Genomic DNA, 15,130 nt, shown 5'->3' with positions numbered 1-15,130 from the left:
CCAAGGATGAAATCCAGAAGCCTTCTACCTCCGGGCTACACTCTCAGACCTATTTTATATTTTATTTTTTTGCTATGTAAGCAGACTTATGACCTTAGATGGGCACTGGAAACTTGCCCTAATTTTTCTTAGTGACCTATTCCTTTGATTTTGCAATGGAACCAGGGCATGGAGTGTGGGGGAATCCCAGGCCTTCTTCATGCTAGGGAAGTACTCTGCCACTGAGGGCCCCCCCCCCATACAAACCTTTTGGTGATACTACAATTGTAACCCAGGAGCGCTTTATCACTGAGTTATGTCCCCACCCCCTGCCTTTTTTTGGGGTGCTAGAATTAAACCCAGGGTTGTTATACCTCCAAACTACATCCTCAACCATATTTTTTATTTTTCAATTTGAAAACAGGGTCTTGCTAAAATGCTGAGAGCCTTGTTTAGACTGGCTTTGAACCTGAGATCCTCCTGTCTCAGCTTCCCAGGTACTGGAATTACAGGCTTGCATCACTACACCTGGCTGCCCATCCTTTTTATATTTTACTTTGAGACAGGACCTGGCAGAGTTGCCCAGGCTGGCCTGGAACTCGTGATTCTCCTACCTTGGTCACCAATGGTCTCCATTGGTGGGATTAGAGGCTTACACCACTGCACCCAGCTTCATTTTTATTTTGAGTCTGGATATTGATGAAATGCCCAGTGTAGACTTAAAACATGCAATTCTGTTCATGGGATTACAGGCATACCCCACTGTGCAGTGCCAATAATATTTCTTCTAGGTACCCAGTCTTGTGTCTTGTGGATGCTAGGGAACTATTTGATATTTATTTATGTATTTATGTATTTATTATACTGGGGATTGAACCCAGGGGCATTCTACCTCCGAGCTATACCCCCAGCCCATTTTTTAAAAATTCCTATCTTGAACAGGGTCTTACTGAGTTGCAGAGGGCCTCACTAAATAGCTGAGGCTGTCTGCGAACCTCAATCCTCCTGTCCCAAATGCTGGGATTACAAATGTGGTGCCACCAGCTTGGCTACTATTCAATTCTTATTGCCCTGTAGCAATATAGTAACCTGTCCAGAAGACAAAGATGCTACATTCTCAACCTTGGCCATCTACTGTTTTTTTGTTTTTTGTTTTTTTGTTTGTTTGTTTTTTTGTGTTTTGTTTTTAACTCAGGGACATTCTGCTTCCAGACTATACCTCCAGGCTTATTTTTTTTATTTTTATTTTGAAACAGTCTCACTAAGTTGTTGAAGGCCCCTGCTAAGTTGCTGAGGCTTGCTGTGAACTTGAGGTCCAGCTTCCTGGTTCCTAACTATGAGGAGACAGTTTTTATTGTGGCAGTTAAATGTGGCTGTAAGGGGCATAGTTAGCTTGGGCCATTGATTAGCTTCCAGTGTTAATGCAGTGGTTGAGAATTAGTGATACAGATAATTCTATGAACATTTACTACATACTTGTCCAGAGAACAGAGATAGAATTGATATTCCTAATTACCTTCGGGGGCCTGTGCTAGAGTTTTAGGGGTTCCATGAAGTTGGGTGGGGTTTTTTTTTTTTTTTTTTTTTGCTACCAAACTCCAATTGAAATGAGCGTTTGCAGCTGGGCGTGGTGACACACACTTGTAATCCCAGCATTTGGGAAGCTGAGACAGAATCAGGGTTCAAGGACAGCCTTGAAGTAAGTAGCTGAACTTAGTGAGGCCCTTTGCAACTCAGTGAGACTCTGTTTCAAAATAAAGACTAAAAATAGGTCTGGGGATATAGATAGGGGGGGTAGAATGCCCCTTGATTCTACCCCCAGTACCACAAAAATAAAAAAGAATTTGAACATTTTTCTTATTATTAATGTGGTCCCCAAACTACATTAGTAGTGTTAGCAGTTGTAGCATTGACAAATATGCAAAATATATTTGCATTCATCTCTGAACTGGCCACTGGGGCTTATTATTTGATGTGTTAAGTATATATTACATATTCAAAATTTTTAAATATTTTGCCAGGCGTGGTGGCGTATGCTTGTAATTCCTGTACTTGGGAGGCTCAGACAGAAGGATCTGGGTTTGCAGCCAGCCTCAGCTACTTAGTGAGGCCCTCTGTAGCTTAGTGAGATCGTTTCAAAATAAAGAATAAAATTGGGCTGGGGATATAGCTCAGAGGTAATATGCCCTTGGGTTCAATCTTCAGTACTGCAAATAAGTAAGTAAATAAATAAATAAGTAAATAAATATTAATTTTTTTTCAGATCTGGGGATGGAACCTAGGGGCATTCTACCTCTGAGCTACACCCCCTGCTCTATTTTTTATTCTTTATGTTGAAACAGGGTCTCACTGAGTTCCAGAGCCTCACTAAGTAGCTGAGGCTGTTCGTGAACTGCAATCCTCGGTCACAGCCACCCGAATGCTGGGATTACAAGCGTGTGCCACCATGCCCGGCTCAATATTTCTATAATTTTAATATTAAATTCCTCGGAATTTATTTTATGCACTTAAGAACTTTATTCTGAGAATAGCCTCTTAAGCTTCACTAGAGTGAAGAAAGGCTCTGTAGCACCAAAATTAATTAGGCATCCATTGAAAGCCATGGCTTCAACCAGGACCAGACTAGAACCATTGGGAGAGTTCAGAGAGGGAAAAAGATACTGATGTACACACATTCCTAGAGGTGCTGGTCTACGGAGGCCTCAAACCTCTCATCCTCCTGTCTCAGCCTCCCAAGTACTGGGATTCTAGGCTTGCATGCACCACTGTGCTTGGCTAGATTGTCTTAGTTTCCCTATCAGTTTTACTTATTAATTTACCATTGTCATTTTATAATTGGTATCTCACAAATTAGAATTCTAGTTTACTTAATTTTTTTTTTCTGGTCCTGGGGATCGAACCCAGGGGCATTTTACCTCTGAGTGTATGTATGTGTATATATATATATAATTTGGTGGTATGGGGTGAGAACCCAGGGGGGCATTCTACCTCTGAGCTGGGAAAGCCCTTGGGTCCACCCAGTAACACCCCCAGTGCCACACACCAAAAAAAAGTTTGGAAAATACTAAAAGGGAAAATCTTACCTGTCTGTACTTTGACTATTCATTACCAAAACATGACTGTGGTATAAGCATTTTAGCTTATTTTTAAATCTTGTATTTCATATTTCTTTATAGTTTTTTGTTATAATTTATATATTTGTGAATCATGTCTTTAAAATTTCTTAAATCAAAATAAAATTTCCATGTTATTTTATGGCTTTCCTTTGTGGCTCAGGTTGAGTTCAGTGTTTCTCAAAGTTGATCCAGGCACCCAAAGGGTTTCTAAGACTTTAAAGATCTGTGAGTTCAACTACTTTATAAGATATATAAGACACAAACCTGAAGTTCAGTCTACTTGGGGAGGGTGAGGCAGGAAGCTCTCTTGAGCACAGGTGCTCTAGACTAGCCTGGGCAACTTAGTAAGGTCCCATCTCAAAACAAAAGCTGAGCTGGTGAGGTGGCAGTGCTTGTAATCCTAGTACTTGGGAGGGTGAGACAGGAGGATCATAGGCTATTTTGTTTCAAAATAAAGAGTAAGATCAGGCCGGTCCGGCGAGGTGGCAGCGCAGGTTTGTAATCCCTATGCTTGAGTGGCTGAGACAGGAGGATCGCGCAGGTTCAAAGCCAGCCTCAGCTACTTGGTGAGGCTCTCAGCAACTTAGTGAGACTCTGTTTCCAAATAAATTATATTTCCAAATAAAATATAAAATGGGTCTGGGAGTATAGCCCGGAAGTAGAAAGCCTCTAGGTTCCACCCCCAGCACCACCACCAAAAAAAAAAAGTAAGATCAGGCTGGGAGGGGAGCTCAGTGGTAGAATGCCCCTGGATTCTATCCCCAGTACCATACACACAAAAATATAATAGTAAAATAAAATGGAAGGCTGGGATATAGCTAAGTGGTAAAGCACTTGCTTGCAAGTGTAATGTCCTGGGTTTGATCCCTAGTACCAAAAAAAAAAAAAAGTGGAGTGGAATGTGGTGGTTTAAGCTATATCCTGGTACTTGGAGAGCTGAGAAAGGAGGATTGCAGGTTCTTAGTCAGCCTCAGCAATTTAATGAGACTCTCCACAATTTAGACACTGTTTCAAAATAAGATAATTAAGCTGGGCATGGTGACACACCCTTGTAATCCCAGCATTTAGGAGGCTGAGATGGGAGGATAGCGGTTTGGGGCCAGCTTCAGCTACTTAGTTGAGACCCTTTGTGACTCAGTGAGATCCTGTTTGAAAATAAAGGATAAAAAATAGGCTGAGAGTTTAGCTTGGAGGTAGAATGCTCCTGGGTTCCATCCCCTCCCCACACACAACACACAAAGTAAAAATAAGATCAATAGGGCTGGGGCTGTAGGTCAGAAGTAGAATGCCCTTGGTTCCATCCCCACACACTTAAAAAGCAGAAATCTAAGACTTTTTCACCTTTCCACCAAGTTTCTTATGAGTTTACAGTAGAAGTTTCCAGCATCTTTGTAACATGATAGGGCAGCAGACTTAATGCAGAAACAGATAAGAACATCCAGCATGCACCACCATGCCCTGTCATTTAAAAAAATCAGAAAACAGGCTGGGCGTGGTGGTGCACACTTGTAATCAGTAACGTGGGAGGCTGAGGTAGGGTCACAGGTTCGTGGGCAGCCTCCGCTACTTAGGCCCTCTGCAATTTATTGAGACTCTATTTCAAAATTAAGAATAGTAAATAGGGCTGGGTTGTATCTCAGAGGTAAAATGCCTCTGTATTCAATCTTCAGTAACACACACACTCTCACGTGTGCGTCAGAAAACAAATTTGTAAATATGTAAAATAAATCTTGTTTATTAAAAGACAATAGGGGACCTGAGACCATAATGTTTGAGAACTGCTGTATGTTACTTAATGTAAAAACCTTACTATAGATAAAATGTGTAACGACTTGATCTCATTCTTTTATGTTTGTGATGTACAATAAAAGTATTCCGTTTATAGATTGCAACTCAGTCCTCTTATGGGAGGAAGAGTCAGTGCTTTGTTTTGTGACATTGCATCTAGGGGCTGATACGTTGTTGAATTAAGTTAGGCATGAGATTTTTAACAATAACTTCAGTTTCTTTCTTCTTTTCCCCCCTCCTCAGGCAGCTGAGTATGTCCCAGAGAAGGTGAAGAAAGCCGAAAAGAAATTAGAAGAGAATCCATATGACCTTGATGCTTGGAGCATTCTCATTCGAGAGGCACAGGTTTAGTGATAATAGGATTACATTTCCTTCTCTATGGGTCCAATCACACTACTTGGTTCTGCAGTAAATATTTTCATAATCCTAACTTTGTAAATGCTGTTTATTGGTTTTCAATTTTAGAATCAACCTATAGACAAAGCACGGAAGACTTATGAGCGCCTTGTTGCCCAGTTCCCCAGTTCTGGCAGATTCTGGAAACTGTACATTGAAGCAGAGGTTAATATTTTATTTTATTTTTTTCATATATAGCATCTGATGGGATTGAGCATACACTGTAGTGATAGGAAACAAGTTAGGAACATAGCACAAGTAGGACAGGAGGATTTAAATGTCTTTTGCCTTTATTTTGTAAAATAGGTATAAAGGAGTGATTAAACTATTTTTGAAATTTGGGTACTTTACAAGCTGATGATTGTTGCATTTTGGAATTGCAACAACATTAAAACAGTTTCAATGGTATTGGAGTGCTTTAGCCTTTTATTTACTTGTCATGTGTCAATTTATTGCCTCCTGTGTCATTTATTTAGAGCTCATTTTTCTTTTTATTCCTACTTATGAACTAATGTGAATGGGATTATATGAAAATACATAAGTGTTAACTTAGTTTTGTAGTATTTTGAGTGTCTTGTGAAATGAAACATTTAAGAGAAGGATTATTACAAATTTTATTTTGTGAAAATGCATGGTTTGTCAATGGAAGCACTCAAATTTAAAGAAAAGGGTTTTTTCTGTAGGACGAAATTCACATTATGAAGAAATAAGCTAATGTGACTCAAAGTTTTTAATTATAGTTTACCCAATTATCCTTTTAAAAAAAAATCTGTCTTGGAAATTGAAGTCAGGTATGTTTATTTTAAAGAGTAAGGTCCCATTCTTGATTAAGATTAGAAGGAAAATGTTCATTTTGAAGACTGGAATTAGCAATCAAAATAATCGTTAATGTGTCAATAACAATTGGCACCAAACAGTCATTTCCAGGTTATAAATTAATGGAGTAGAAGGGGTGAGATGGAAATAATTGATAATCACATTAAGTTGAAAATGATAGCCATGTCTTTTTATATAACTCTCCTATAATATTTAAGCAGTACTTTAATGTTAGCTTTGTGGTATAAATTCTCGACATAATTAAGTACACTGCAGCCTCAACAGTTTCCACAGTAGCTAAAATTTGATAATACGTGGGTCTGTTTTAGACCTCTTCAAAGGACGTTATCTTTCAGCAGTACCGAACAGACGTCAACCCCGTGTCACCTGTTATGTGTCCTCAGAATGGATCCAACCAGTAACAGATTTAAATAGAGGCTACAGTGTACTCATTGAACTTGTGCTCTAGTTTAGATTGTATTACTTTGTGGGGAGGGCAGTTACTGGACAATAGCAGGAACATTGTGTGCGTTTTACTTTTGTGCGTGTGGTTGTGTATGTGGTTTGTATGTTTGTGTGTTTGTATGTGTGAATGCGACGTGCCTTATGTGGAGTCTGGTAGTTTTGGCCCATGACATATCCCTAAATTTCATCACCTATCTAGACCATTTCTTTCCTTCATATATTTAAATCACCCTAGTTAGATGGGCATGAAACTCAGTAGGAGAGGCCTGTCTGGAATATGTTGAAGCCACTGCTGCTTCCTCTTATTCATTAAAGCAAGGAACCGGATCACCTGTACCTGCTCTACATTCTAATCTGAATTTACAAACACACTAGCTTATATTTAAATCCACCAGAGGCAACAATTTATAAATAATTGTTTTGTACTACTTCCTGAGCTTTTGAATTTGTTTCTCCAGTATTTAGACATTATCAATGCATTTTATTGATAGTATAACCTAAACTAAAATTGGCAGTTATTGCATTCTGTAATTATAAACATAGTAAGTTTGCTTCTCCCATTTCCTATCAGATATGAATATTCTTTAAAATTTACAAGAAAGAACACATTTTATTCCAAGGGGCTGAAAGTTGTCGGAATAGCAGGCTCGTTTCGTGTAATATTTCACAGCTACTACTAGCAGTTGCTTGGTTTACTTAGCTGGTAATTGCCGTTATTTCACATACACATGCACACAAATATGTATGTATAAAACACAAACCATATGTATGTATAAATCATTGAGAAAAATGGTAATGAACATATGTTAAAATTTTATATTTCTGGTTTAGGAATTGAGATGTTAAATTGAATGCTGGTTTCAGAAATACATAGAGCTGTGATTTTCTCTTCTGATTTGCTCTCTATTTTTATTTGTTTTCATGTTTTTTGTTTGGCCTCAAAGAGGCTAAAATTTTCTTTGATCGTGTCACTCAAATGTGGCCTTTATCTGAAGAAGACTCATAACCTATTTCTAATTACTTTGAAAATATCTGAGCTGATAATAAGAATGTCTTTACATTGAAAGTAATACTAACAGTGTTTACATAACATCCTGTATGACTCAAGAAAATAAAGTTTTCTTAATACATTGTTGTAACAGTACTTCATGGTGGGAAAATTGTGATGTTTCATTTATTTATATTCAGCTAAACTAACACGTGTCACTCTACATTAATTTTTGCTAATAGAAAATATATAAATATATTAATGAGAAAAATAATTTTCTTTCCCAGGAGTTTTCTACATTTTGCTTCAGTTTTGAGGGGCAAAGAAACATGTAATCTTTAAAAATATTTTTTAATTTGGAACATCAATAGAAAATGAGAGCATATTATAAATATTTAGAAATGAGAGTATTATATATCGGCTCTTAAGAGTGAGAATTTAGCAGTATCTTATTACCTTTGTAAAACTTAAGTTTTATGTCTGTGTGTGGTACTGGGGATCAAACCTAGGGACAGACTACCTCTGAGAGACACTCCTAGTCCCCCTTTATTTTAATTTTAATTTTATTTATTTTTGTGGTACTGGGATGGAAACCCAGGGGTATTCTGCCTTCGAGCTATGCCTCCAGGCTTATTTTTTAATAATTTATTTTGAAACAGGGTCTCACTAAGTTACACCTCACTAAGTAGCTGAAGCTGGCTATGAACTATGATCCCCCTGTCTCAGTCTCTGTAGTATTGGGGTTACAAGCATTGGCCACCATGCCCGGCTCTAATTTTTATTTTTGAAACCGTCTCTCTAGGTTGTTGAAGGTCTTGCTAAATTGCTGAGGCTGGCCTTGAACTTGTGATCCTTCGGTCTCAGTCTCCTAAATTACTGAGATTACAGCATGTTTCACCAACCCGGCAAAATTATGTTATCCTTGAGCCAGATGTGGTTGTGCTCACTTGTAATCCCAGTATTTGGGAGGCTGAGAGAGACTGAAAGGTTTGTGGCCAACCTCAACTACTTCATGAGGCACTTGGCAATTTATTGAGACCTTGTTTCAAAAAAAATAAAATAAAATAAAAAATAGGGCTGGGGTTGTAGCTTGGAGGTAGAATGCCCCTGGTTTCAATCTCTAGTACTACAAAAGAAAAAAATGTTATTCTTAGTTCATTGCCCATTTTTATTATTTATTTTTTGCTACAGTATAGACACTGTTGGAGGTAAAATTCCTTTGTTTTAGTGAATGGGCATTTAGAACTAAATTGTATTTATAATATCATTTTGAAAATTGGGGTTAGCTAATTTAGTGTTTTGTATAATATTTATGAAATTATATTTGCCCAAATGTCTGGCAATGTATTTGCTTTACTTTTTTTTTTTTTTTTTTTTTTTTGTGGTACTGGGGGTGGAACCCAGAGGCTTTCTACCTCCGGGCTATACTCCCAGACCTATTTTATACTTTATTTGGAAACAGGGTCTCACTAAGTTGCTGAGAGCCTCACTAAGTAGCTGAGGCTGGCTTCGAACCCTTGCGATCCTCCTGTCTCAGCCTACCAAGCGCGGGGATTACAAGCGTGCGCCACCACGCCCGGCTACTTTTGTATTTCAAAACCTCAGCTTCACATGACTTTAGCAAAAGTATAAAGTATAGAGTAAATATGACTATCATGATATGAAACAACTTTTGCTTCTACCCAGTTTTATGCAAAAGGAAACATTAAAAACGATTTTTGGCTCTACTTAATTGTATACAAATGTCATGAATGCAGTTTAGAATATTTTTGAGAAATGCATGTTTTTTGCTGGGTATGGTGGTAAATTCCTATAATCTCAGTACTTGGGAGGCTGAGATAGGAGGATGACAGGTTCAAAGCCAGTCTCAACAACTTAGCAAGGATTTCAGCAACTTAGCATGACCTTGTTTCCAAATAAAAATGGGCTGGGGGTATAGTTTGGAAGTACAGTGTTTGTGAATTTAATCCCCAGCACCACACAAACAAAAATAAAATTATGAAAATGAGAAAAAAAAGTGCAAGCTTTTTTTAAAAAAAAAAAAAAACACACTTTCAGATATTCCACTTCAAATTAGTTTCAGTGTTCTTTACCAGAACAACATTTTATCATATTCAAAATGGTCACTTAAATATCACAAAATGGAAAAAAGTATCCAAATTACCATGTCCTCTTAGATTTCCCTCTCCCTAAGGTAATTTGATAGATAACCAGGGTGACAACATGTAAACTGTAGTATTTTATTGTTACAAGCAGTTTGTTTTGAAATATGACATATTCATAGGAAATTTTCCAACACAAAGATATTTTATTGATAGCTGAAGGAGAAATGAAGAAGGCAATGCTGCTGGTAATAGCAAGTGTCTATCTGTGAAAAGCTGTAATTCTTTAATAAAAGTATATAGAGTTGATTGCATTTTCTTTAAAATATTTAAAGATATGAATTCTTTACACATGGCTTTTCTTTCCTTATAAATAATAGGTTGTAAAGTATAAATTTCAGTTTTTTCAAAATAACCTTCTTGGAAAATGGAAGTGAACTCAGGATGGAGCATGAGTGACCTAAATTGAAGTAAACTCAACTGTTGATACTGTTTTAATGCATTTACAGCAGTTTACTGTATTATAATGTTTTGTATATGTTGAGCAATGTGATTTTAAAATGCAGATAAAATTACTACATTATCCTATAAATGATGGTGATTTCTCTCTACTTCAGCTTGTAGCTCTTTTTTAAAAAACTGTCCTCTTTTCTTATAGATTCACACTTTTCCTGTTTGTAATAAATGTTGGTCCATGTCTGTGTGATTATTCAGATTTTACTCTAAAACTCAAGATACTTTTTAAATGCATAAATGTAGAAATAAAAAGGAAAACAGGAACTATTTGCAAACACAACCAAGTGAACAAATACCTGAAAGTTCTTTGAATAGTAAGAATACTATTTGATAAGCAGAAGAAGTATTTGCATGTTCACTGTTATAAATATTAAACTATTTTAGGTTTCATTTAAATGTCTCATTCTATCCTTTCTCCCTATCCATTGTAGCTGCAATGTTTAGGTGTTACCGCTTCTACTAACACGGTCAATACTTTTCACCTTTTGGGGGCTTTTCTTTTTCAAGGTGCTTCATTCTAAAACTTTGCCAAAGGACACATTCACATATATATATAATATCAAAATTCTTTAAATGAAACTCTGCTTTCTATCTTTGTATTTTCTAGATAATTTATTATTTTACGTGAAACTTAGCTATTATTTCCAAGCAAAATACTGTGCTAATCAACCTAATTGTCTTTACATTTTTCAACTTTATAAGGCAAATTTGTAATTTCTACAGTCAGTCATTAGTAAATGTAATGAAAAAATGGTCACTTTATTTCCTTTCTCTCTGTGAAGATGATTAAATTTGATCCTGACTGTCATTTTCTTTTTGTTTAGTAAGAGTTGTCATGTATCTGAAAATGTGAGAAGTGACATCAAGCTAGGTTTATGAATTATTACAATGGACATTAGGAATTATTAGTATGGACATGCTAAAATTAATTTTGAAACAAAGTATTGGATCTTGTAGTTTGATTTTTTTCTGGAGATAGTGTTTTAGCCTAAATTTCTTGACCATTTATGGAATAATTTAATATTTTGCCTAATACTTTATTTTTGTGTGTATGGTACTGGGGGTAGAATCCAAGGGCTTTGCTACCTCCAGGCTATACTTCCAGACCTATTTTATACTTTATTTGGAAACAGGGTCTCACTAAGTTGCTGAGAACCTCACTAAGTAGCTGAGGCTGGCTTCCAACCTGTGCAATCCTCCTGTCAGCCTCCCAAATGCTGGGATTACAAGCATGCGCCAACACGCCCAGCCGCCTAATAAAAAGTTGAGAATGTTGTCATTAAAATCATAGGGGATAATTTTGATGGGTGACTCCCCCAATACCTGTTCTGAGAGGTATTAGAAGATAATTCTCTAGCCGGGCATGATGATGCACACTTGTAATCCCAGCATTCTGGGGGCTGAGACCAGAGGTTCATGGACAGCTTCAGCTACTTAGTGAGGCCCTCCACAACTTAGACCCTGTTTCAAAATAAAAAATAGGGCAGGAGGTGTAGCTTGGAAGGCAAATTACCCTGGGTTCCAGACCCCACACATACACAAAGATATGTTCTAACATAGCATCCATGAATAAACACAAAAACAAGCCCCTCTTAATTTTAGAGCTGGAAACTTCATATTTGGAAATAGAACTGCTTTCAACACGTAAAAGCCTTTTCAGGGTACATAGCATTTGAGCTTAGAACAAGGTGGCAGTTGACTTTTTCTTAAAAAACAAAAACGTCAAAGGCAGAGTTTAGTGAGTCAACTTTTAAATAGCCACTCCTTTTGAATGAGGCTGTTTAAGGTACGTCCAGAGCCGAGTGTGGTGGCACAAACTTATAATCCAGTACGTGGGAGGTTGATACAGGAGGATCACAGTGAGGCTCCTCTTCATTGATGAGCCTCAGCAAGTAGTGAGCTGCTCATCAACATAGCGAAACCCTTTTACAAAAAATAGGAAATAAAGTAGGGCTGAAGGTATAGCTCAGAGGTAGAATGCCCCTGAGTTCAATCCCCAGTCACACACACACGGGTACTTCCAGGAAATAGATGTATAAAATGTCATTGATACATATGAAAAGCTTGTGTTTATTAGCTTGTAAAGAATTTTAAAATTTTTAACTGAACTGTTTTGCTCTTAGTGCATTCTTAGCAGAAAACAAATAATTGGTTAGTATAATGGTGCAATATGTTGACGTCTATAGATTTTTTTGCCTCCACCTAATAGAATCCACAGCATTTTGACCAAAAATGGTGGTGGGTTGCTTTGAGTACAACTTGTTGAGAAACATCTGCTTTGCTAAGGCTCAGGGAAGCATAATATGGGTAAGTTAACATTTGGGTTTTGGGGTTTTTTTTGGGGGGGTTAGTACTGGGGATTGAGCCTGTGCCCAGTAGCATTCCACCCCTGAGCTACAACCCCAGCCTCACTAAGTTGCAGAGGGCCTCACTAAGTAGTTGAGGCAGACTGCAAACCCGGATCTTCCTCTCTCAGCCTCCCAAGTACTGGAAATGATACTTATTTTTAGATTAGTGTTGAAATGTAATATGGTGGAAAGATAACACTTAATGGTCCTAAGCCGGATTTTAATCTTTTTAAATATAACTTATTTATAAAATTCTATTACGTAATAGAACGTGCTCTATCAATTATATCTTTATGAAATTTTAGCTCTTGCAAGTACAGATGACATTTAGTCTTTTACCCAAAAATTCACATTTGGGAAGTGGCCTTTTTAGTAAGGTTGTAATTTCTGCAATTTTTCATATTGAAGAACAAGTGTTGGCTGTTTAGTGATAATAGCTTTAAAAAATTTTTTTTCAATTGCCAAAGTGTGAATACTATAAGTATTGCCCTATTTTTGTTTTGTTTTTGGTGGTGGTACTGGGGATTTGAATCCAGGGGCAGCTACCTCTGAGCTACCTTCAGCCCTGTTTTAGTTTTTATTTTGAAACAGGGTCTCACTTAGTTGCAGAGGACCACATTAAGTTACTGGGGCTGACCTCAAACCTTCAATCCTCCTGTCTCAGTTCCTCAAGTACTGGGATTACAGATGCACAGCACCACACCTGGCTCACAGTATTGTATATTTAAAGCCAAATATGTTTCAAATCAGAAATTTAGAGTTGTAAGTGAATTAGCTACCTCATTTTGTACATGATTAAATTGTTAACCTTTAGAGCCAAAGTTTATACACTTCACTGCTTTGGGATCAGCCCAGAAACCCTTAAAGCATACAAGCTTTTGAGCTAGCATGTCAGTATTCATTTAGTCTCTCAAGAATGGACACAAGGTATTTGTTCCTGTTAGCCACTTTTGGGAACAGACATTAGAAGGCAGCAATCAAATCTTATTGTTGGCTATGTATCTTATATCTGACAACATTTCCTTTACTTGTCAGAACAATAATTTAGCCTCCTGGCTTTTTCTTCATATATAATCCATAAAGTAATCTAAGCCGAGCATGGTGTGGGGCATGCCTGTAATCCTAGTACTCACAGGTTTGTGGCCAGCCTCAGCAAATGTAGCAAGGCCCTCTGCAACCTAGACTCTGTTTGAGAATTATAAAATAGTGGTGAGGGTGGGAGTTGTAACTCAGAGGCAGAATGCTTCTGGGTTCAATCTCCAGTACTACCAAAATAATTGTTGAGGTAGTTGTCATTTGCTTGGAAATATTGTCACTGTTTCTTAATCTGCTGTCAGGCTTAGGATTGCCATTTTAGCTTTGACAGTTTTTAACCTGGATGTCTACATACGTTTGAAACCCAGTTTGCTGGCTCTGTAAACTCTTCTTTCTTTTTTCAAATAATATTAATGCCAAATTCTTTTAAGAGCCAGACAACCTCTAAGGAAGTTCCAAGTTTTATTAGAGGAACACTTAGGCTGGACACTGGCTTAAAGGAATTAGCTGCATTTTTTGTAGTATCTACCTTATACCCTCTGTAGAGTTTAAACAATACCACTTCTTAATATTTTCAGTTTGTTAGCTAATACCTTTATTTAACCAGTTCTTGGGTCTTATATGTATGTTGGTTCTGAATCTTATATATATGTTGAAGAAGACTGAATAGAATGATCTCTCAAAGGAGCAGTTACCACTTTTTGTACTCAGAATTCAATTTATTTCTTAAATTTTTACTAGAAAGATGAGCAGTGAAGAGCTAGGAATGTGGCTCAGTGGTAGAACACTTGCCTACCATGCATGAGGCCCTGGGTTCAACTCCTAGCACTTCCAGGAAAAATGAAAAGAATGCTTTTGCCAGGCATGATGGTGCACACTTGTTATCCTAGTTATTTGGGAGGTTGAGACAGGAGGATCACAAGTTGGGGGCCAGTCTCAGCAACTTAGACTCTATTTCAAAGTAAAAAATAAACTGGGGTTGGGAATTAAAATAGCTCAGAGGTTAAAATGAACCCGGGCTTAATATCCTATAACACACACACACACCCTCCGCTATTGATTTAACCATGTCCCCTTCTAAGGTTAATCTTAAAATATTTCCTAAATGACTTTTTTTTTTGACAGTTTTAAAGTCAATGTGATTAAAAACAAACTTCTGGCTATTCTAGGATGATTTTCCACCTATAATTGAGAATTACAAGTTAGTATAAATTTTATAAAACAAATGTAAAAATTACAATACCATATGAAGTATTCTCAAAAGGGCAGTGTCGTATGAGTGAAGCTTAAGTGTGTTGGGGGAAGATCACCAAAGTAATAAATACATGCTATTATATATAAACACAGTTATCAAATTCAGGAAATTTAAAATAGAGTTTTTGCAGTAGAAGTCCTCTTTGTAGTGGTGACCTTAATAAGTTTTCTTCTGAGGCTCTAATCCAAGATCATACATATCCATTATATATATGGCATTCTTCCCTAGTTTTCATTGATGTGTAATATTTCCTGAGCCTTAAGTTTCTTGATTTATTGTTAGATTTTGGTTATATGTTTTAGCCTAAAAGCTACAAAAATGGTTGC

At 37.1% G+C, this 15,130-nt stretch overlaps 1 protein-coding gene across 1 annotated transcript in view; it reads left to right on the top strand.

The window, feature by feature from the left end:
* Positions 1 to 15,130, top strand: part of CSTF3 (cleavage stimulation factor subunit 3) — a gene marked incomplete at both ends in the record, with an annotated part of 84,049 nt that overhangs the window by 16,387 nt on the left and 52,532 nt on the right. The window contains 2 exons of the mRNA XM_080690594.1: positions 5,127 to 5,228; positions 5,349 to 5,444. Of these exons, the coding sequence (XP_080546720.1) occupies positions 5,127 to 5,228; positions 5,349 to 5,444 (198 nt within the window). The remainder of the gene's footprint in view (positions 1 to 5,126; positions 5,229 to 5,348; positions 5,445 to 15,130) is intronic.

Source organism: Muscardinus avellanarius (assembly GCF_963383645.1).
Source record: "Muscardinus avellanarius genome assembly, chromosome: 1".
Taxonomy (NCBI): domain Eukaryota; kingdom Metazoa; phylum Chordata; class Mammalia; order Rodentia; family Gliridae; genus Muscardinus; species Muscardinus avellanarius.
The sequence above is the reverse complement of the archived record's forward strand: the minus strand, read 5'-3'. Positions and strand labels throughout refer to the sequence as shown.